Below are 22683 nucleotides of genomic sequence, written 5' to 3'. Positions count from 1 at the left end.
GGCACCCACCTCCCTCCCGCCTGGCTCCCGCCCCCAGTGGATCATGGACGTGCTCGTCTGCAACGGGCTGGGCATCTACTGCGGCATGAAGACCCTCGAGTGGCTGTCCCTGAAGACATACAAGTGGCAGGGCCTCTGGAACATTCCGACCTACAAGTACGTCTGGAGAGCCGCCCTGCTCCGCGCAGGCCTTGACCCCAGTGTGGGGCCTGCAGGGCCCCCGCCGCCCCCCGAGGTCCTTCCGTGAGGTGCTACAGGCGAGGATCTCGCCTCTGTAAACCCCACCCAGGATGTGACCCTGGGTGCTGCCCTCGTGGCGGCCGGGACGTCAGCCCGGCCCCATCCAGCCAGCTCCTCTTCCTCCCTGCTGGCCCTTCTCGGGGCCATCCCTTCCCAGCCGCCTCCCTCTGTGGGGAAGTAGAGAAACGGTCCCGGAAGAGACCTGGGGGGCCGGGGGGTGAGCGGCGCGGGCTGTGCCCCGCGGGCGTTGCCCTGGGCTGACGGCCGGCCGCGGTTCCAGGGGCAAGATGCAGAGGATCGTCTTCCAGTTCACGCCCTACAGCTGGGTCCGCTTCGAGTGGAAGCCGGCCTCCAGCCTGCGCCGCTGGCTGGCCGTGTGCGGCATCATCCTGGTGGTAAGGCCCGCGGCCGCCTGCCGCCCCGCCCCGCCCCCCGCCCCCGCCCCCGCCCCCGGCGCCCTCCACCCTCCCTCCTCTGCCCCAGTTTCTGTTGGCAGAGCTGAACACCTTCTACCTGAAGTTCGTGCTGTGGCTGCCCCCGGAGCACTACCTGGTCCTCCTGCGGCTAGTCTTCTTCGTCAACGTGGGCGGCGTGGCCATGCGGGAGATCTACGACTTCATGGACGACCCGTGAGGGCCGGGGCGGGGCCTGGGCCGCGGAGGGGCGGGCGCGGGTGCTCTCGGGCCTCACCCCTGCACCCGCCTCCCTCTGCAGGAAGCTCCACAAGAAGCTGGGCCAGCAGGCCTGGCTGGTGGCGGCCATCACCGTCACGGAGCTGCTCATCGTGGTGAAGTACGACCCGCACACGCTCACGCTGTCCCTGCCCTTCTATATCGCCCAGTGCTGGACGCTCGGCTCCGTGCTCGCCCTCACCTGGACCGTCTGGCGCTTCTTCCTGCGGTGAGCGCCGTGGCCCCGGCGGTCCTGCCTGCCCACCCCGGGCTCTGAGCTCCCCTGCGGGGCAGCGTCCAGGGACCTCCGTGGGCCGGCCGGTGGTGACGCAGCCCCCGCTGTCCCCAGGGACATCACCCTGAGGTACAAGGAGACGCGGCGGCAGAAGCAGCAGGGCAGGGACGACCAGGGCAGGGCGGACGGCAGCGTGGACGGGCGCCCACCAGGGCCCGACGACCCCTCGGGGCCCGAGGAGGCCGAGAGGGAGGGGGTGCCAGCACCGCACTGACGCTGCGGCTGGGCCTGCGGAGCCCAGGCCTGGCGCCCTCCACCCTCTGGGATTCCCGCCAGGAGCCTTCCAGCGGGCCTCGGCCCTCAAGGTTCTATCTCCCTCTTCTCCCGCGTGCACAGTGGGGTGGGGCGCGTGTGTGTGTGGCGTGTGCACACGTGTGGGTGCGTGTGTGTGTGCGCGTGTGCTCCTGAGGCTCTGGGGCTCGCCCTGGGCCGGCTGGTGCCCCTTCTGCGCGGTCAGCCCGCCGCCTTGGCCACCCCGAGCCTTGGTGCCCACACGGCCCGGCCCGGGCAGCAGCGTCTCGGTGCCCCTGTCCGCTCCCTGGGCCCCGCCGGTCCCCCACGGTCTTCTGGCGGCACGTGTGAAGGACAGGCGTCCAGGGATGCCCTGACGTGGCTGGAAAGGGCAGATCCGCTTCCTCGGGAGCCTCCATCTGACCCTCCAACCTGGAGGGCGCGTGGACGGGGCTGCCCGCACATCGAGTCGGAGACTCCAAGGCCTGGTGCCCGCCATCAGGAGGGCGGGTCGTGAGGGAGGGTCTCTGTGGCCCAGGGTTGAGGTCACCCCCACGAGCAAACAGAACAAATAAAAGCCACGGTGAAGGCCTGCGGCTCCGCGGCTCCTCGCTGCCCCTCACCCCCGCCCTACCCTGTGCCACCTCGGGTGCTGCCCAGAGGGCAGCTGGGAGCCACTCGGGCTGGACGCCTGTCCCGGCGGACGACCAGCGGGCGCGAGGGTCGCCGGCCTCCCGGGCGCCTCCTGCTGCCTTTGCCCCTCGGGCCGGCCCGAGGGAGCTAGTTCTGGGCGGGGGACGGCGCACCGTCCTCAGGCTTCACACGCACGGGTGAAGGGAAGCGCCCTGACTTCCGGGCGAGGGTGACACTCCCGACCTCCCCAAGGGCAGGGCTCCTCAGAGCGCCAGGGCCTTGGCGGACTCGTTTCCTTAGTTTATTTTCCCGTAACTATTTCTGGGGAGAATTTCAAACCTAGGGTGGTTGTGAGGACAGACGGCGGCGCGCCTGTGCCCCCCGCCCCACCCGCTGCTCTTGCGCTGTGCTGTTGAGCTGAGTTTCTCAGCCTCTGGCTTCCATGGGCTTCCTCAGTGTGCCCCACCCCACCTGCTGCCGTCCCAGTGTCACCTTTGATCTGGGTTTAGGGCCGACGCCCGTCCCACCAGTGCGGAGGCACCAAGCGTCCTGTCCGCCCACCTCCACCCGGGGTTCTCGGCGTCGCGGGGTTCACAGTCGCTCTGGTGCCAGACTACCTCCCTCCTGTGGCCTGTGCTCTCCCTGCAGGGCTGGAGGCCCGTGTTGCTCACCAGTCCCAGGCGTGGCCCCCGGGAGCGGTTTCTGGCCCAAGGTGGGTGCGGGTTCCCCTGGAGCGTCTCCCACCCAGACCTGGGTGGGTCCACCCACTTCTCCACAGATCCTGCTACCTTCCCGGGGAAGGTGTTACAAAGCCAGGGTCCTGGGTACCTCGAAGGGCTTTGTAGTGATGGCAGGAAGTTACTGCCCAGGCGCCAGACCCTTTGAAAGCTGCCCAGTGTCTACACCGTGATTGTGCCGCTCAGGGCAGGTCACCCCTACGCTGTCCACCCACGGCCAGACGAGGCCAGCTAGACGGGGTGGACCCTGCCCTTATGTCCACAGGGCTCCGGCCTCCACCAGGAGAGCACTCGGGAGCCAGCCGTCGGCAGGCTCGGCCCGGCCCGGCCCCGGGAGCAGCTCCCAGCCGGGGTTTCCGGCCCACACGCAGGAGGTCCGAGCGCGCTGCCAACCAATGACCGACGCTGCTGGCCAAGGTGAGCCAGGCCCCGAGGGCAGCGGCCACGTTCTGGTGCCCCGTAGTGCAGGCGGGACGCCGTCCTCGCAGACCTGAGGCAGTGAAGGCTTGTGGGATGGGTGGCTTCCGAGGCCGCACAGAGCAGGACCCCGCCAGCACCTGGGGCGCTCAGACCGGACCCCCACGGAGGGCCCCGCTGGGCACACCCGCCACCAGGCCCGGACCCCTGACTTGCCCGAAGCGGCTACGTCCCTGGTGCTCGCTGGGCAGCCGGGTGCTCGTGAAAACATCCCCCCCTCGACACCAGAGCCTCGTGGGGACCACGAGGACGGACAAAGACCCTCCTGCCAGAAAAGCGTTTTAATAAAGTGCCTAAAATGCTCTCCCAAAAATGAGCTGATTTAAGCTCTTCTCTCGGTTAAAGCCAGGACTCCTCGGGGGAGGAGGGCCGTCTGGGGAGGGGCGTCAGGAGACGATCCGCAGGCCGGGCTTGCTCCCCTCCAGGGCCCGCAGGCGCTCCTCCACCGCCTCCGTCCAGTAGATGTCGTACAGGCTGCAGGGAGGAAGGGGGTGAGGTAGCGGCCACGCCCCCCCCCACCCCCCACCCCGTGTGCCTCGCCTGCCCCCCGCACCCCAGGGCCACTCACACCAGCTGCTCCAGGGCGCAGCCGGACTGCTCCAGGCTGCCCAGCAGCTGCAGGATGCCGGGGTCACCCAGGCCGTTGTTGCTGAGGTCCAGCTCGCGCAGGCTGCGATTGGTCAGCAGGAGCGAGGCCAGGCCTCCGCAGGCGCCGTCCGTGACATCACAGTCCCCCAGCCTGGGCGGGGGGCAGGGCCGAGGTCAGGCGGAGGCTGCGCCCCCAGGTGGCTGTGCGACCAGGGCCCAGGCCGCCGCCAGATCGCGGAGCGCGAGGGCGAGCAGCTGTCCCCGCCCTCGGCCCCGGCGGACGGGGCGCCCCCCAGCAGGCTCACCAGAGCACGCTCAGCGTGGTGCCGGGCTGGCCCAGGGCCTGGCACAGTGCCTGGACGCCCGAGTCGCCCAGCTGGTTGCTGCTCAGCTGCAGCTCCAGGAGATGCTTGTTCTGGGTGAGCATCGAGCCGAAGTGGTGGCAGCAGGCGGCCGTGAGGCTGCAGGACTTCACCCTGCGGGCGGCAGACGGGAACTGGGGCCACCGCGGCCCACGCCTCTGGGGTGCCCCGGGAGGCCCCTGGGGATCTGAGCGCCAGCCCCCGCCGAGTCTCTGCCCGTCTTCGGTGGCTCCACCTCGGCACCCCCTCCCCCACCCCCCCGAGGGCACCCGCACCTCGCCAGCCCCCGGCGCCGTTCCCCCCGCCGGGCCACCCAGGGTCCTCTGCGCGGCCCCCCTCACCACAGCGACTCCAGCTGGCAGCCCGGCTGCTGCAGGCTCTCACACAGCAGCCGGGCGCTCTCGTCACCCAGATTGTTGCCCGCCAGACTCAGCTCCTTCAGGGTCTCCTTGGCCTGGAGGACGCGGCAGAGGTCTCTGCAGCCACGGGCGGTGATGTCACACTCCCAGAGCCTGCGGAGGTGAGCCCCCCGTCAGCACAGAGAGGCTCCCAACGCGTCCTGCCGCCCCCAGGTTTTTGTCTGCCCGGCCAGAGGCCGACTCACCACAGGGTCTTGAGCTGGGAGCCGGGGCTCAGCAGCCCAGGGCACAGCTCCGCGATGCCTGCGTCGCCCAGCGGGTTGCTGCCCAGGTCCAGCTCGTGCAGCGAGGCCTGGGAGGCCACGATCCCACACAGGTCTTTACAGTTGGCCGGCGTGAGGCCGCAGTTCTCCAGCCTGGGGGCACGAGAGGCGCTGCGAGCTGGGGCGCCCCCCCCCCAGCCCCCGCCCTGCCCTGCCCTGCCCCCCAGCCCCAGCCCGGAGCTTACTTGAGTGTCTCCAGCTGGCAGGCGGAGTCCGCCAGGCCCCGGCACAGCGCCCGGATGCCGGCCTCACCCATGTCGTTGTTGCTCACCATGAGCTCCTTCAGGTACTGTGTGGCCCTGAGCACCGCGGCCAGGGGCTCGCAGGCTGCGGCCGTCAGGTTGCAGTACTCCAGCCTGGGGGCGGGCGGGCAGTCAGCCCCTCGGCCGCAGGAACGTGGCCTGGCCCAGGGGGCACCCGTCTGGGTCTCCTTTCCCACCCCGGCCGTGAGGCCTGCAGAGACCGGAGGGCTGCCAGGCGGTGACAGCACGGCAGTGGCCGAGGGGCCATCTCCCTGGGTGGCGGGTGCCCAGAGACCCAGGAGAAAGACACCTGGCCCGAGCTGGGGCTTTCGGGCTCGGCTTCCTCCCTCTGTGGCTGACCCCATCTGTGTGCTCACTCGGGGTCACAGGCCAGCTGCCAGCTGCTTTCAGAGGCCACAGCCCCAGCCTCAGGGAAGAGCCCCTCCTCGAAGCTCCCTGTAGCCGATGAGCTGGGGAGGGGGCTTGCCCAGGGCAGACAGCCGAAACCCAGGGGACGGGTGGGCGCGGGCACCTCGGGGCCCCGGGTGGGGTGCACACTCACTGCAGCTTCTCCAGGTGGCACTGCGGGTCCAGGAGCCCCTCGCAGAGCAGCTGCAGGCCGGCGTCGCCCAGCGGGTTGTCGCTGAGGTGCAGCTCCTGCAGGGTGGGCAGGGAGTGCAGCACGCCGGGCAGGACCCCGCAGCCGGCCTCTGTCAGGCAGCAGTTCTGGAGGCTGGAGACACGTGGCCGTCAGCGGGCCCCACGAGCCGACTGCGGCTCCCGTGCAAGACGAGCCACCCCTCCGTCTGCCGAAGCCCAAGCAAGGCGGACACAGAACCGCCGCCACCACACACGCACCCACGGGGAGGCCAGGCAGCCGGCCTTGCAGGAGGGGACGCGGGGCGGGGGCCGCGAGAGGGCTCAGGTGTGCCTCAGGGCCCAGAGCCCAGGAGTGACCGGCAGGGCTCACCTGAGCTTCTGGATCTTGCAGGTGGGGCTCTGCAGGCCCTGGAGCACCAGGTGCACGCCGCCGTCGCCCAGCTCATTGGTGCGGAGGCTAAGCTCTGTCAGGGAGGGGTTGGCCCGGAGCGCGGACCCGATGTCCTTGCACCGCACCTCCGTGAGGCCACAGTCGTCCAGCCTGCAGACGGACACTCAGTCACTTCACACAGCAGGTTGTGACCCGTTCTTGGGCCAAGAACTCGACGAGGTGGGTCACAACCAACGCATCTTAAAGTGAAAGAAAACGCGTGGATCGTCTTGTGAGAACGGTTAAGATACTGGCACCTATACGGACGCGTATCTCCGCATCTTCCCCGGGACACGGTCGGCGGGCACAAGTGCCCGTCCACCCCCAGGAGAGAAACCAAACCTGGAGGTGGCAGCTCGAGGGCAGAGCCCGGCTGAAGAGGCTTGGAGAGGCCAGCGTGGAACGTGCCAGACCCTGACCCAGGATCACGTCCACTGATTAAGTGAACCATTGAGTCAATACAGGTGGAAGGAAAGCCAGCTCTTCCTCAGAGAATGACAAGTGGTAAGTGCGGAAGGAAGGAAAAAATTAAAAACCCCAGTGAGGCAGAGTCCCAGGAACGCTTCAGGCAAAACCCACCAACAGCTGCGAAGGTCAACAGGCAAAAGTCCGAGCAGAAACAGGACGTGAGCAGAGTCTGAAGGGGTGTCACCCCGAGAGGTGGCAGGCACCCTGCATCAGGCGGTCACAGCGACCATTAGGGGTGACCACGTGGCACCGCTGTGACAACACCTCCCACGATACGATACGCCACGCCAGGCAGGACACAATGTCATTTCTGTGTTGTCTGGCCAAAACATGTGACTCAACCCTGAGAAGACGTCAGAGGCACTTTCACCTGAGCCCGAGTGAGCAGACGCCAGAGTCAGGCGGCCAAGGACAAGGAGGGACAGAGGGACCATCACAGACAGGAGGGGCCGTGGAGACGTGGCGATGATGCCGTGAGGGGTCCTGCACGACCCGGGAACAGGAGAGGACACGCACGGAAAAGCCGGTGACGTGAGTCAAGGTGGCCGTGTCGGGCTCTTCGCTTTGACCAGCGCCCCAGGAGACAGGGCACAGGGGACCCTGCACCGTCTTTGTGGCTCTTCCGTAAACCTTCCATAAAACCATTTCAAATAAGTTCAAAAGAAGAAAGATAAGCAGGGACTTGAGGATACGGGGCGGGGGAAGGGTAAGCTGGGACAAAGTAAGAGAGTGGCATGGACATATATACACTACCAAACGTAAAATAGATAGCTAGTGGGAAGCAGCTGCACAGCACAGGGAGATCAGCTCGGTGCTTTGTGACCACCTAGAGGGGTGGGATAAGGAGGGTGGGAGTGAGGGAGACGCAAGAGGGAAGAGATACGGGGACATACGTATATGTATAACTGATTCACTTTGTTATAAAGCAGAAACTAACACACCATTGTAAAGCAATTATACTCCAATGAAGATGTTAAAAAAAAAAAAGTAAAATGACACATGTAAGAGGTTATTTATTATAGCATTGTTTGTAACAGCAAAAGGTTAGAAGCAATTAATTGCTATGGAGCCCTAATAAGAAAAAAAAAGTGGCTCTAAATGCCTGGGTAAGATTTCCGAAATAGATTAAGGGAAAAAGGAAGGTTATACAACTAAGTGAAGCCTACGCTGCTATTGCTATTTGTCTAAAACGGGGGGAAAAGAATTTGATATCTGCTAACCTCATCCTTGCCACTCCAACTCACACGCCATGTTTCAGAGGACTCACCACTCCTCAGTACACCCTTCGGGCACCGCACTTTCTTAAATGCCGTTCCCACTGCCCCTCCTCCCACCCCTCACCTTCCTGTTCGCCCTTCCCAAGATATCTCATGCATATACACATACTTCCTTGTATTAGAAACACAAATGGCATCCTGTGCATGCTGTTCTGCACTTTTTTTACTTAATACATACTTGCACATAAAGGGCTGTCTCATTCTATTTTATAACTGTATACTTCTCCATTGAACGGATAAATCATAACTTATTTAATCAGTCCCCTATTAATGGACATTTTCACTGTTTCTTATCTTTTGCTATTAAAAATAATGCTGTAATGAACATTCTTGTGCATATGTTATTTCACATTATATCTACGGAATTACACCTGTGGGCTAAATTCTTAGAAACAAGGGTAGTTGGTGCGGAGGGCAACAGAGTGGACGGGCACAGGACTGAGAGGCTTTTCACTGTATTCCCTTTTGTGTCTTTTTGAATTTTGTGCCATATGTCTTACCTATTCAAAAATAAAATATTTTTGGGACTTCCCTGGTGGTGCAGTGGTTAAGAATCCGACTGCCAATGCAGGGGACACAGGTTTGAGCCCTAGTCCGGGAAGATCCCACATGCCGCGGAGCAACTAAGCCCGTGCGCCACAACCACTTGAGCTTGCGCTCTATAGCCCACGAGCCACAACTACTGAAGCCCGCGCGCCTAGAGCCCGTACTCTGCAACAAGAGAAGACACCGCAACGAAAAGCCCGCGTGCCACAACAAAGACCCAACGCAGCCAAAAATAAATAAATAAATTTATAAAAAATAAAAATTAAAAAAAATAAAATAAAATATTTTTAAATACAAAAAAAAAAAGATAGGCAGGCACTCATCTCTTGCTCGTGAGCCCTGAGGAACCTGCGGGTTTGAGGGCCTCGACAGCAGGAGTCAGCCTGGACTTGGATTCCCAGCCCGCAGCCCGGCAGGGGCACGGGACAGGCAGTGCCCACACGAGCCGGCTGCGGCGACTGCATGCCCAGGGGAAGGGGACGAGCGGACGAGACCCTGGGCCAGGTTGCTCTGCCCACCAGGCCTGGGCCAGAATGGGTTTACATTCGAATGGTTGGAAAAAAAATACAGAGTCACGTTTTATGCCACGTGAAAATCATACAAAATTTACATCACGCTTCTGTAAGTGAAGCGAGCTGGGAGCACCCCTCACCCCCTGCAGGGTGGTGGCCCCGGGCACGCAGGCACGGCCGGTCCTACCTGATCACCTCGTACTGCTGGATCAGAGGCAGGAGCTCCGTCCACCGGGCGTCACTCAGCTGCTCACACTGGATGTCGAGCTTCATGGTGGGAGGCGAGGTGTTGCCTAGACACAGGCAGGGGAGAAGGAGAGGATTTCAGCCAAACTCTCAAGGTCTGACAGGCCAGAGATCCAGTGGACGGAAGACGTCCAAACAGGACCCCAGGGGACATTCCAGGAGAAGCCACAGCCTCCCCGCCTGCTTCGTTTCCCTTCTTCAACACCTTTATCCACCTCAGCCTCCAGGAGCAGAAATGGGAGAGGGCTCCCGGGCAAAGACCGCCACGGACCGCAGAGCTGGGGGACGTGGCCGCGGGGACAGAGGCTGCTCTCGTCCCCCAGCCCCCCAGACACCTCCCGGCCGAGGAAGGGGAGAGCAGCGCTCACCGCCCAAAGCCCTGCCTCTGCCTTGCCAGCAAGGACAGGTGGGGAGGAGGTGGCCTGTGGGCCCGGACGGTGTGCAGACCCCAGCCAGGGGAGCGCAGGGGCCCCAATCTGTGACGTGCTGCAGTAACTGCCCCTGCCGACTCGGCCTCCTTCTCCCCTCCGAGAACAGGAAGGCAGCGCACAGCCCCACCTGGCCGGCATCCACAAAGCCAGACCCGCCCAGGATGCCAGCACCTGAGGCCTCACTGCCCTGAAGCAGCCGTCAGGTGGTCAGCTGACGGTTCCTGAGGGGCGCCAGCCACAAGTGCCCTGGCCAGGACAGAGCAGGTGAGGTGGGGACCCCAGGTCCAGTGACCTACGCTCTGGATGGTGCATTCATGGGTGGCCACCCGGGGTGCCTGCTTCCATGAGCCCCTTCTGGGAGCTGGGACTCTGGAGAGGGCACGTCCTCTGCCCGACCCTGGCTCAGCCCAGGGACCAGCCCACAAAGAAGCCAGCTCACCAAGCAGGCTGAGAAAAGAGGGAGGCCTCTGGCCAGCAGGTCTGGGATGGGAGGTCACAGGCCCTGAAACCTCACCAGGGCCACACACAGAGCCTGAACAAATGAGGAACCAGAGCCCGGGGCGGGTGCCGACTGTGGCCCTGAAGGGGGAGCCAGCAGGAGAGGAACCCAGCGGCAGCCATGAGCTGGGGGGTGCCCGGGAGGGGGGCAGGGAGCGGGCTTTCAGTCAAGAGCCACAGGAAGTTCAGTAAACACCCGCGCCTGGAAGCCATGCCTTTCCAGGTCTCGAGGCAGGATGACTCAGACCCATGTGAGGTTCCCGGTTCCCCGAAACCCCCAGATTCCTGAGAACAATGCTTCACTCGTGTTGTGTCCGTGCCTGGCACAGCCCCGGCCTTGCTGAAGAGGGCATGCCCCCTGCCGGCCCCGGCTGGTTCGAGCCCACAGCAGGGAGGAGGGCCAGCCCAGGCAAAGGCTCTAGTTACATTCTTCCTGGGAGGCCCCTGGTGCCAATGATCAGGTAAGATTCAGATTCACGTGTGCACGTCCCAGCAGGGGGGCCTGCTAAGAAACTGAGGCGAGGGCATGGGTAACTGGCCACTTCACGTACCATCACAGGGAGGGACCATACCAGGAAAAGGCCGCCCAGCCCACTGGCCAGAGCCCGTGAGCAAAACCAGACCTGCCACCCACCCCCAGCCCAGGGTGTGGCCACCCAAACCCTGACTCAGAATCCTCAGTCATCGCGGGAGAGGGATGAGGAGGAGGGGCTCGGGGTTCAGGATGGGAGGGGCCACTGAGGAGCTCTAGCCCCAACACTGCTCCCCCGGCTGCTCCCTCCCTGAATCCAGTGTGACATTAGGGGACTCGCCTCTCCAGAGTAGGAAACTGATACCCAGCACCTGCGCCCCCCAAGCCCCCAGACTTGACTAGACCCAGAGTATCCCTTTGGTTGGCCTGTGGGCGTCTTAGCCTCCAGAGAACACGGATCCCTTTGAGAACCCATGAAAAAGTGTTAACATCCCGCAAAGACGCCGCATGTACAGCCTTCCTCACAAGCCCCCAGTCAGGGTGCCTGATCTGGACAGGAACAAGCACGTGTCCGGCCCACGGCCTCCCTGGCAATCAGGACCCCCACCAGCTGGGCTGCTCCCCAGGCCCCAAGTCGCGGGTCGAGGATCTCAACAACGGCCCCTAATTAATGCTTCCAAGTGCGGGGACAGGCCGCTGCGCAAGACCGTGCCGGAAGACAGGAGGTGCGTCTTCTCCGCCTCAGGGTCCGGCCCGGGCCTTCCCTGGAGCGGCGCCCGCGGCCCGCCCCCCGCCCCCGGCGCAGCTTGGTTACCTCTGCGAGGCGCGGAGGCGGAAGGGAGCAGGGGCGCGCCGGAGTCCGCGCGGGGCCGCCGCCGCCCCCCACGCCCGCCCGAGGATCCGCATGTGTCCGGGGATCGGGGGTCGGAGGTCAGCGCGCGGTCGGGCCGGGGCCTCTCCAGGGAGAGACGGGCCGCTCAGATGCCGCGCGGAGAGGGCTCCCCGCGCCCCCGGCCCCCGTGCTTCCTCGGGCCCAGGAACCGTCCGCCACGCGGTCACCGGCTGGGGGACCCCAAAAACGCCGCGGGGTCGCCGCGCCCCCCTCCCCGGCCCGCTCCCGCTCTGCCCCGGACCCCGGACCTCACCTCCGGGGCCTCCACCGCTGACCAGAGGACCGAGCTGCGTCTTCCGCCCGGGCAGGGGGTGGGGTCACGTCCTGGGGCGGGGCCTTGGAGAGTGGGGGCCGGGCGGGCCCAGGGTCCCGCGCCAGCTCGCCCTCGCCCACCGAACCCCGGCGGGAGGACATTACACCCCGGGAGGGGCCCGCCCGGGGCCCGCCCGGGGCCCGCCCGCCATCCCTCCATCCCTCCCCGGCTTGGCCCCGGGTCTTTTTCTGAGACGCGCGCCGGGCCTGCGCCCCCAGTTAAACCTTCGCCGCTTTCCGCTGAACTCCGGGGTAAAACTTGACGTCCCTGTCTGATTTTCCACTTTGTCACCCAGAACGGGGGCAGGCCACCTCGCGGGGAGGGGGCGCCAGGCGGAGATGCGGCGCAGGCGCAGGGAGCCCCGACCACCCCCAAGGAGACAGAGGCCGTCGGGACTTCCTCTGCGCTCTCCCACCAGCAGGCAGGACGTGGGAGTTTGCCAAAGCACAGAAATCGAATATCTGAGACACTTCTTTTTGCTGCCACACAGGAAAAGATGGAAATTATCTGTCCTGGCTGTGATGAAATGCGTCAGCGTGTAAGCAGATACGGTAGGTTTCCTGGGAGAGAGAACCAGGCATGGTTTTCTTAACAGAAGAGAAGCCATTTTTTGGCCTAAGCCGTTTTGTGATCTAAGGTGGGCCACAATGCTTGCCCTTGAACAGGTCTCAGTAATTGATGGTCTTAAGGGAACAAAAGAACGCAGAAACAAACGACTGTAATCAGACAAGAGAAGTAACAACAGCAAAAATAATGTACCAGTTGTAAAGACTCCCGGTTCTGTTTCAATGGTGACGATTAGCCTGAAGCCGCAACCACCAGACCTACCGGAATCTAAGGGGTGAAGATGACCTTTTCTGACCCTCCTGACTTCAATCAGATAAACCCTGGACTCTGCGGGGAGACACTGCTTTGGAGAAGATCCCCAGTGTTCCCCTTACTTGCAGCAGGTAATAAATCCTTCCTTCTCCGGATCTTTGGCTTGGCTGTGTCTTTTGACTCAACACGCACCACAAGGCAAAACGTTTTTCGGGTAACAAGCGTGGCATTTGGCTTATGTAAAACACTACACACCCCTGCATTTCTGTGTATCGATCAAGAGGAATATTCATGCATGAGCTTAGGAGACATGTTCAAAATGTCTTTTTGCAGCATTTTGCAACTGTCCAAACCTGGAAACAATCTAAATGTCTACCAGTAGGAAGATGGTTAAAGGCTTCATAACACACCTGTTTTGCACCCCTCTTGGCCTAGCCATAACCAGTGTCGTGGCCGGACTTGCCCTTGTGATTGTAAGGCGGCCTTCAACAAAGACCATTAGGAAACTTTGGGGGAAAAAAAAAAAGGTCTATTACTCACATGTGTTGGAATGCACATGGCATACCTGGGGCCACAGAGCAAGGTGGGGATGGGGCGGGGGGTTGGGGGCAGGCGGCTAGGGTTCTGCTTTTACTGGGGTCCAGGTTGGCGGCCTAGGGTTTCACAGGCTCACTATTGGTAAATTTAAAACATCAGAGCGGGAATTTACAGCAGGAGAAGAGAAAAGCACATGTGGCCCAGATGGTCAGTTATTGAAACCAACCAAGATCTCTAAATTTAACAAAGGAGCCTCAGGGAGCTGACCAGTTGCCTGGGGGTTGGTTTGTTGTGGGAATAAAGGAAGGGTTACTCAACTTGGGGAGAATATCCGGTGGGGGCCAGTCCTTGCTTGTGTAGTTTGTAAGGGGGTCAGGGCCACCAATGTGGGGCCAGGGGTCCTGGAGAGCCTAGTGGCTTCGCAGGTTTGGGCCCCCAAGGCACAGACACCCACCCCCGCCCCACGCCATGAGCTCTCCCACAGCAAGTGCAAGTTGACAAGTTGTCAAGTGAAGACAGTGAGCAGCTCTCTCCCACCCTGATGCAGGAAAATGAGCGTGGTGCTGGGTTTCTGGCAGAAGCTCCTGCAGGCTGGGGTGGGTGAGGATGGAGCAGGGAGAGGGGAGGGGGCAGAAAGAGGCCTCTGGGTGCACTGGCATGCCAACCAACTTTAACATGATTTTTATCACAGGAGCAGTATGTGCTTTTTGTAGAAAAACCAGAAGAGATTTAAAAAAATGAAAGGCCCAAGGATGCCCATCTTCCAGAGACAAATGATCTGACATCTGTGTATCTGCTCCTACTCCTCCTGTACACACAATACAGTTTTAAAAATAAAAATGAGATATAAGCAATAGTAGGCAGAATAATGGCCCCCGAAGATGATCACATCCTAATCCCCAAACCTGTCAATAGTTACCATAGATGGCAAAGGCGTCTCTGCAGATATGACAAAGTTAAGAATCTTGAGATGGGGGTACTGTCCTTGATTAATTGGATAGGCCCAATGTAATCCTGAGGGTCCTTAAAAGAGAGGCAAAAGGGTCAAAATCAGAGAGGAAAAGTGACAATGGAAGCAGAGGTTGGAGTGGCTGCGCTTTGAAGATGGAGACAGGCAGCCTCTAGAAGCTAGAAAAGGCCAAGAACTAGATTCTCCCCTGGAGCCTCTGGAAGGAACCATTCTGTGGATACCTTGATTTTTAACCCCCTAAGGCCCATTTCTGACTTCTGACCTCCAGAATTGTAAAATATCTGGTCTGTAGCAACTCACTACAGTAGCAGTAAGAAACTAATGCATTAGGGAGCTGCTATATTTCTCACCTAAGAATAGATATGTATACAATGTATAGACGAATATACACGTACGTGAATAGATACGTATGGAAGCTAACTTTTAGTGGGCACACTGTGTGTCTCTGTTCGAGTGTATTCAATCTACTCAACCAACCTCCACAAGCTGACATTTAGACTGTCTCAGCCAGACCTTGTGACAACCCAACCTCGCGGCCCCCGAGGTGCTGTCCCACTTATGTCTTTCTCTTTCCCACAGGAGCTGCCCACCCAGCTCCCCCGGGGCACTCGGGTGACCTAACGGGACAGAACTGCAGGGCGGACACATGGCCATCCCAAGGCCCAACACCCTGAGGGCGCCACCCGGGCGAGTGCTCTCTGCCAGGGCTGTCTGTCCTTCCTGGGGATCGGTTCTTTGGGGGAATAAGGTCGGGGGTTACTCAATTTGAGAAGGAAAGTCTGGCCGAGCCAGCCCTTGCTGGTGTAGATTACTGGGCGCCAAAGGGCGGACCACCAAGACGCAGATCACGCAGGCGCAGACCCAGCGCCCCGCGCCGGAGGTCCCAGCGTGCCCCGGGAGGACGGCCGGCGGCGGCGCGCACGCGCAGAGGCGAACTCGGGCGTCCTGACGTCATCGGAGCGCGCCGACGTTCCCTGGGCGGTGCCGCGGCCTCGGCCCGCGCGGCCCCGCCTCACCGAACCCGCCCCCGACAGGACCCGCCCCCCAGGTCCGCGGAGCGGGGGTGACCCCGGCCCAGAGGACCCCTCGCCCCACGCTGGCGAGCGCGCGTATCCCCGGGCTGCGTGGCCTCAGTGGCGTCCGGCGTGCGTCCACGCGCGGCCCGACCAAGACCGGCGCCGGTAAGGACTGACGCTGGACCGGTCGGCCGTCTGTTTGGCCCACCCACTGACGGACCTAGGGAGTGACTGACCTAGACACGACAACGAACTGTCCCTGGCCTGTTGACCGGGAGGGAGACGGCCTACTTCCGACCGGGGGGTTGGTGTCAGGACCAGCGGTGGGGCGGGGCCTCGCTGCGGCGCGACAACAGGCGGTGGGCGGGGCCTCTAGGGGTGGGGCCTGTGGGCGGGCGGACAGGGGCGGGGTTTAGGGTGGGCCTGCTGGCGGAGGGGGCGGGGCCTGCGGGTGGGGCGGGGCCGGCGGTGGTACCCAAGGTGCCCTCACCGCTTCCAGCCCGGCTGGAACTGATGGGCGGACCCGCGCGTGCCGTAGGTGGGCTTCGAAAGTCGGACCCGGTGAGGATGAGGCCTCGCAGGACCCGGGCCGTGACATTAACGTGGCGGGCAGCGGGTCGGTTCTCTGACTTGGAGCAAAGTCTGGGTGTCGGGATTCTGCGAGCACCGACAACTAGAGCTGGAGAGTCAGACACAGACAGACAGTTGGTTTCGGAACAAAGTGGCAACTTTGTTAATTAAGGCAACGTTTGTAATCTATGGGTGATGTTTCATTCATCTAATATTGTCAATGAATGTTAACAATTCGTGCCTCACCTAAATGCATTTCTTCGTAAATATTTATTAACTCCTGTGTGCCTGGCTGTGTTCTAGGTGGTGAGGATTCAACATTGAGTAGAACAAACAGAAATCCCTGATGGAGGGAAACTCGGGAGGGGAAGGCCAGGCCTGAGAGGGTTACCTGCGGGGACTGGAGCTGGTGAGGGGTGTGGCCAGGTGTCCACAGACTGAATGAAACAAGTGGTGCCCAGCCAAAGGACATAAAATTGAAAGCTGAGTAAAACTCCTGAGGAGGGGAAGGAAGGTCTGGAAGTGCCTTTCCCCTCATTTTCTCACCCGTACTTGTCAATTTTGAGACACTCCACAAAGTTGAGGATGCAGGTTACCACCATACGTGTGCTGGCCACAGTGGGCGGCCCTTTGGGATTCACTGGAAGTTATGTCATTCTTGTTATTTTTCAACTTACCTGATTCACCTGGTTGAGTCCTTTTCTTCCTTCCTTCCTTCCTTGGTTCCTTCGTTCCTTTCTTTCTTTCCTGCATGGCTGCGGGATCTTAGTTCTCCAACCAGGGATCAAACTCGGGCCCTCTTCAATCCTAGCATTTTCAAACTTCTATCTGGGGTCACTTTTTTTTTTTTTCTCCATGGAGAACACCTTCTAGTATTTCATTTGATGTGGGTTTCCTGGTGAAACCAGGAAACTGGATTCTGCCAGGTTTTGTTTCTCTGAAAATTTTTCTGTGCATTCTTTATTTTTCAGGGACATTTTCACTGGGTATAGATGTGTAGGTTGGCATTTATTTCTGTTAGCATTCTGGGGATGTTATTCCATTGTCTTCTGATTTCCATACTTTCTGTCACTCTTATTGTCACTCCTTTGAAGGTGACATGTCTTCCTGGGTACTTTAAAGCTTTCCTCTTTATTCTCAGTCAGCAGGTTTACTATACTGTGCCTGGATGTGTTTTTCCCTGTATTTATCCTTTTTGTTGCTCACTGTGCTTCTAGAATCTGTAGCTTGATATCTTTCATCAGTTTCGGGAACGTCTCAGCTCTTATTTCTTCAGATATTTTGGATGCCTCACTCTCTGCTCTTCATCTAGAATCAATTAAAAATATGCTTGAGGGTTTCCCTGGTGGCGCAGTGGTTAAGAATCCGCCTGCCAATGCAGGGGACACGGGTTCAAGCCCTGGTCCGGGACGATCCCACATGCTGCGGAGCAACTAAGCCCGTGCGCCACAACTACCGAGCCTGCACTCTAGAGCCCACGAGCCACAACTACTGAGCCCATATGTCACAACTACTGAAGCCCATGCGCCTAGAGCCTGTGCTCCACAACAAGAGAAGCCACCACGATGAGAAGCCCACGCACCGCAATGAAGAGTAGTCTCCGCTCACCGCAACTAGAGAAAGCCCGCCTACAGCAATGAGGACCCAGTGCAGCCATAAATAAATAAATAAATAAATAAATAAATAAATAAATAAATAAATTTTAAAAAAATATGCTTGGGATTTCCCTGGTGGCACAGTGGTTAAGAATCCACCTGCCAATGCAGAGGACACGGGTTCAAGCCCTGGTCCGGGAAGATCCCACAAGCAGTGGAGCAACTAACCCCGTGCGCCACAACTACTGAGCCTGCGCTCTAGAGCCCGCAAGCCACAACTACTGAGCCCATATGTCACAACTACTGAAGCCCGTGCACCTAGAGCCCGTGCTCCGCAACAAGAGAAGCCACCGCAATGAGAAGCCCGCACACCGCAACGAAGAGTAGCCCCCACTCACCGCAACTACAGAAAGCCCACGCGCAGCAACGAAGACCCAACGCAGCTGAAAATAAATAAATAAATATGCTTGATCTTTCCACTGTACCCACATGTCTCTTATTCTTTTTATTAGATTTTATATCCTTTGACTCTGTTTCGGTCTACATAATTTCTTTTGACCTGCCTTCTGGTTCACCGATTCTCTCTTTATCTTTAGATCTGCTGTCAAAACTATCCATTCAGTCCTTAAATTTAGTTATTCTATTTATTTCTTTTAGAATTTTCATTTGTTTGTTTTTGTTTCCAGGTCTCCCCCTCCCCACATCTGTTAATCTTGCCTTTCGCTCCATGAGTACATTAAGTGTATTTTTTTTTTTTTAATAAATTTATTTATTTATTTTTGGCTGCGTTGGGTCTTTGTTGCTGTGTGCGGGCTTTTCTCTAGTTGCGGCGAGCGAGGGCTACTCTTCATTGAGGTGGCTTCTCTTGTTGCAGAGCACAGGCTCTAGGCACACAAGCTTCAGTAGTTGTGGCATGCAGCCTCAGTAGTTGTGGCTCGCAGGCTCAGTAGTTTTGGCGCATGGGCTTAGTTGCTCCGCGGCATGTGGAATCTTCCCAGACCAGGGCTCGAACCCGTGTCCCCTGCATTGTCAGGAGGATTCTTAACCACTGCACCACCAGGGAAGTCCAAGTGTATTTCGTTTAAAGCCCTTGTCTAATAGCTCCATTATCTGCACCTCTGTTGGGTCTGTTTCTATTGCCTGTTCTTTTTCATCAGATCTTATTTCCTGATAATGCCTGGTTACTTTTTTTTTTTTTTTTTTTTTTAATTTATTTATTTATGGCTGTGTTGGGTCTTCGTTTCTGTGTGAGGGCTTTCTCCAGTTGCGGCAAGTGGGGGCCATTCTTCATCGCGGTGCGCGGGCCTCTCACCATCGCGGCCTCTCTTGTTGCGGAGCACAGGCTCCAGACGCGCAGGCTCAGTAATTGTGGCTCACGGGCCCAGTCGCTCCGCGGCATGTGGGATCTTCCCAGACCAGGGCTCGAACCCGTGTCCCCTGCATTGGCAGGCAGATTCTCAACCACTGCGCCACCAGGGAAGCCCCCTGGTTACTTTTGACTGAGTGTTGCACATTTTATATTTAAGAAATTATAAAGAACTTGATGATTGGATGACACACTGACGATATTATCTTCTGTTGGAGCAGACTGCCAGGCTAGGAGCACAGGCAATCGTCAGGTCACCTTCATCCTGACAGGGGTCACTCGTGACCCGCCCTGGCTTCAGAAACGCGCACAATGAGGCTTCTGCAGAAACAGCTCAGTTCCCGCTGGCCTCGCAGCGCCCGCTCTGTCCCGCGGTGGTGGCCGTGGGTCCAGGTTCCGCCTGACGCCCGCCCCGCCCCTTGGCCCCGCCCACAGAGCCCGAAGCAGCAGGCCCGTCTGTACTCCCAGGACATAAGGCAGATCCGACCTGGATGGGAACCGCGCCTTCCGAAACCACATCATGTTCCGGGAGCGCTACGGCATCAAGTGGGTCCCCGGGGCCCCGCGGGGGGAGGCCGTGGACCTGGGTCTGAAGCTGGGATGGCGGGTGCCCGACCCCCGGCCTGGCGGTGCCGGCTGAGCCTCGAGGGGGCGCGAGTGGGCACGTGAGGAGCGAGGGCGGCGGTGTGGGGCACGGGGGCGGGGGGCGCGAGGGGAGAGTGGGGACCGGTCTGGACTGGCTCAACAGGCCCCAGAGGGCCCCGCGGGAGGGGAGGGGCTCCAGGCAGCAGAGACCAGGCTGGACCCGAGCCCAGATGGAACGAATGCGGGTCGGCGGGGTCGAAATGACGCCCCATCTTGATGTTTTTTAGTTATATATTTCTGCTCTTTTAGACAATTTCCATCATTTATTTTTTTAAAGTGTGACGAACCCCCAAATTCCATCACCCAGGTCCAACACTAGCGACACTGTCCTGTCCTGTGTCCTGCGTTCACCACACACTTGACCAGCACAGGTGTTTTACAGAGAACCCAAGATGTCTGGCCTCACCCCGTCCCTAGGTTCTCAGTATGCATTTTAAAAACAGGGATTCTTGGGCTTCCCTGGTGGCGCAGTGGTTGAGAATCTGCCTGCCAATGCAGGGGACACGGGTTCAAGCCCTGGTCTGGGAAGATCCCACATGCCGCGGAGCAACTAGGCCCGTGAGCCACAACTACTGAGCCTGGGCGTCTGGAGCCTGTGCTCCGCAACAAGAGAGGCCGTGATAGTGAGACGCCCGCGCACCACGGTGAAGAGTGGCACCCGTTCGCCGCAACTAGAGAAAGCCCTCGCACAGAAACTAAGACCCAACACAGCCAAAAATAAATAAATTAATTAATTAAAAAGAGGGATTCTTGGGAACTCCCTGGCGGTCCAGTGGTTAGGACTCGGCACTTTCACTGCCGAGCACCAGGGTTTGATCCCTGGTTGGGGAACTAAGATCCCAAAGCCGAGCGGGATCTTGGGGGTGGGGGGAGATCCCAAAGCCGAGCGGGATCTTGGGGGTGGGGGGGACGGGACACGACGACACAGGGATTCTTTTCTTATGCGTGACTTTGACCCTGTTGCTACACCTGAAGCATTTACTGTAATCCCCTAATATCCAGCCCTAATGGGAGCCCTAGTATCGGGTCTCCCAACGCCTCACTGCTTTCTGAACAACCTGTTCCAATCTGGGTAACTGGGTATGGGGCAAAGACCCTGCCGGCCGGGGAGACGTTGTGGGTGGGCAGGAGAGCAGGTTCTGCCGTGACAGGTTCGGGGCGCACGTGAATAGCCAACAGATCAAGCTCACTCTGGACCAAGAGATGCTCTTCAGAGCCCTGACCCCGGAGAGAAGAGGGGTCTGGCCAAGATGGCGCTGGGAGCATCAAGGCAGGCGTGGGCTGTGCTGCCCGAGTGGTCACCCTGGACCTCCCACACTCCTCTCACGACGAGATGCCTCTACTGGGGGGACTCCACGGGCCCGAAGCTGGGAGGCCCCACGCCCGCCTTGGCCCGGAGTGTGGCTGTGTCTCTGCTGACCTCCGAGGCCGGGCCCAGGGCGAGTCAGCCGCCGCTGGCCCTCAGAACTTCCATCGCCCCACAGCCACCAGGCTGCAGGCCTCACGCAGACAGGAGCCCAGGGTGTGAGGGTAAGCCTGGTGGGCCCCGCCGTCCCACCACCCCTGCCCATCTGCAGGCCTGGGCACAAAATCAGGGAGGTTTCCTGTAATGCGCCAGATGGTAAATATCTTAGACTTCAGGCCCAGCCACTGTTGTCTGAGAACACAGCCTGTTGGATACACAAACGAGTAAACATGGCTGTGTCCCAACTTCTGGTTCCATCTTAAACCTCTGGCTTGTTTGCAGGGCAACTCACTTGTGGCATTAGAAAACCAGAACGCCAGGATGGGGTGAGGCCATGGACACTGGGAAAGAGGCCGGTCAGATGAGAGAGAGGACACCTATGAGAGAAAGAACTATATCTAAATGTAAAACTTTCATTCTGCAACAGACACTGTTAAAAGAATGAAAAAGCTACAGAGTGGGAGAAGATATTTGCCAATCATATATCTAATAAAGGACTCATGCAGAATAAGAACCAAAGTGCTGGCAAGGATGTGGAGCAACAGGAACTCTCGTCCAGCACTGGTGGGGATGCAAATGGTGCAGCCACTGTGGGGGACAGCTGGGCGGTTTCTTACAAAACTACACATACTGGGACTTCCCTGGTGGCGCAGTGGTTAAGAATCCACCTGCCAATGCAGGGGACACCGGTTCCATCCCTGGTCCGGGAAGATCCCACATGCCACGGAGCAACTAAGCCCGTGCGCCACAACTACTGAGCCTGCGCTCTAGAGCCCGCGAGCCACAACTACTGAAGCCTGCGTGCTCTAGGGCCCACGTGCTGCAGCAGTGAAGACCCAATGCAGCCAAAAAAAAAAAAAAAAAAACTACCTATACTCACCATGTGATCAGCAATGATGCTCCTTGGTATTTACCGAAATGAACTGAAAACTTAAACACACATAAAACCTGCATGCAATACTCACTGCTCTATTCGTGATCGTTAAAAACTGGAAGCAACCAAGATCATCTTCATCGAGGGAATGGATAAACCGTGGGATTCCATGAAACGGACTATGATTCAGGGACACAAGGGAACAAGCTATTGATTCACTCAGCAGCGTGGATGAGCCTTAGACATATTTTGCTAAGTGAAGAAATCCAGACCCACATATGATTCCTCTCACAGGGCGTTCTGGAACAAGCACAGCCCCGGGAGGGCAAGCATCAGCGGCTGCCGGGGCTAATGGGGTGGGGGCTTAAGCTGCAGCGCGGATGCGGCGGCCCCACCCGTGTGTGAAAACCCACGGGGCTGTATGTCCCAGAGACTGAACTGTCATGTGTGCAAACTGAATAAAGAAAGAAAAACTTGTCAAACTGTATACCTGGGATATTTATATTTCATTGCATGTAGACTTAACCCCTGAAACTTGAGTTTTGATCCTGAAAATGCTGTACTATTAATCAGAAACTTGGCAGGGATGAAGGTTCCCAGGGACCAAAGCTCTTGTGGGGCCCCCGGGAGGCAGCTCCTGCTCCACCGGCTCTTTCCAGAACACTCCCTCGAGGACCACCAGCTGAGAGGACCCCACGGGCTGCCCACAGTGGGGTCTTGGGCCAGCCCCCTGGCCTTGTGCTCTCCCAGGTCAGGCCCCCCAAGCCTGCCCTCACGGCAGGACCTCCAGCCCGTGCTGGGCCCCATCGCCCCCCTCGCCTCGTCTGGGAAAGGGGACCCAGGACGGCGCCCAAAGCCTCAGGCACGGGGCTGCTGTGGTGCTGGCGCCTGAGCTGGCTCAGGGGCTCTCCGGCCCAGAGGGCATCTCAGGTGGCCCCTCCAGGGCAGTGTGGGCTCGGCCAGGCGGGAGCCCATCCAGGAGC

General features: G+C 59.5%; 2 protein-coding genes and 2 long non-coding RNA genes across 10 annotated transcripts in view; 3 read left to right on the top strand and 1 right to left on the bottom strand.

Moving 5' to 3' along the window:
• PTDSS2 (phosphatidylserine synthase 2) overlaps window positions 1-3556 on the top strand; it is a 30273-nt gene extending 26717 nt beyond the window's left edge. For all 3 annotated transcript variants that reach the window (XM_068534358.1, XM_068534357.1, XM_068534359.1), the window contains 5 exons: window positions 38-156; window positions 521-635; window positions 724-869; window positions 955-1140; window positions 1261-3556. In XM_068534358.1, the coding sequence (XP_068390459.1) occupies window positions 38-156; window positions 521-635; window positions 724-869; window positions 955-1140; window positions 1261-1420 (726 nt within the window). In that variant the 3' untranslated portion in view covers window positions 1421-3556. The remainder of the gene's footprint in view (window positions 1-37; window positions 157-520; window positions 636-723; window positions 870-954; window positions 1141-1260) is intronic.
• RNH1 (ribonuclease/angiogenin inhibitor 1) lies at window positions 3551-15524 on the bottom strand. Of its 4 annotated transcripts, XM_068534363.1 has the most exons (11): window positions 11784-11959; window positions 9443-9543; window positions 9179-9284; window positions 6129-6299; window positions 5721-5891; window positions 5102-5272; window positions 4839-5009; window positions 4576-4746; window positions 4178-4348; window positions 3853-4023; window positions 3551-3758 (listed from the first exon to the last, which is right to left on the bottom strand). In XM_068534363.1, the coding sequence occupies exons 1-11, from the start codon at window positions 11942-11944 to the stop codon at window positions 3671-3673; spliced, it is 1653 nt and encodes a 550-aa protein (XP_068390464.1). In that variant the 5' UTR covers window positions 11945-11959; the 3' UTR covers window positions 3551-3670. The 4 variants fall into 4 exon arrangements, with proteins under 4 accessions (XP_068390464.1, XP_068390463.1, XP_068390461.1 ...); XM_068534362.1 differs by lacking the exons at window positions 9443-9543; window positions 11784-11959 and adding an exon at window positions 15422-15524; XM_068534360.1 differs by lacking the exon at window positions 9443-9543 and having other exon boundaries at window positions 11784-11868.
• On the top strand, window positions 11823-12817 carry LOC137757723 (uncharacterized). The gene is made up of 2 exons (XR_011072430.1): window positions 11823-12094; window positions 12334-12817. It is a non-coding gene; the product is annotated as an uncharacterized lncRNA (long non-coding RNA).
• LOC137757724 (uncharacterized) lies at window positions 15156-22187 on the top strand. 2 transcript variants are annotated; one of them, XR_011072432.1, is made up of 3 exons: window positions 15156-15350; window positions 19152-19262; window positions 21109-22187. It is a non-coding gene; the product is annotated as an uncharacterized lncRNA (long non-coding RNA). The 2 variants fall into 2 exon arrangements; XR_011072431.1 differs by having other exon boundaries at window positions 18938-19262.
• The last annotated feature ends 496 nt before the right edge of the window (window positions 22188-22683 follow it).

Source organism: Eschrichtius robustus, unplaced genomic scaffold (genome assembly GCF_028021215.1).
Source record: "Eschrichtius robustus isolate mEscRob2 unplaced genomic scaffold, mEscRob2.pri scaffold_281, whole genome shotgun sequence".
Taxonomy (NCBI): domain Eukaryota; kingdom Metazoa; phylum Chordata; class Mammalia; order Artiodactyla; family Eschrichtiidae; genus Eschrichtius; species Eschrichtius robustus.
The sequence above is the reverse complement of the archived record's forward strand: the minus strand, read 5'-3'. Positions and strand labels throughout refer to the sequence as shown.

What these genes read in the sequence shown, in the direction of transcription:
- RNH1 (XM_068534363.1), bottom strand. Translation starts at nt 11,944, where the DNA reads ATGTCCTCCCGCCGGGGTTCGGTGGGCGAGGGCGAGCTGGCGCGGGAC. An exon ending in GGAGGCTGAGGTGGATAAAG is followed by an intron (nt 9,285 to 9,442) that starts GTGTTGAAGAAG and finishes GCCTGTGTCTAG; the next exon opens with GCAACACCTCGCCTCCCACC. An exon ending in TGCCAGCTGGAGACACTCAA is followed by an intron (nt 5,010 to 5,101) that starts GTAAGCTCCGGG and finishes TCGTGCCCCCAG; the next exon opens with GCTGGAGAACTGCGGCCTCA.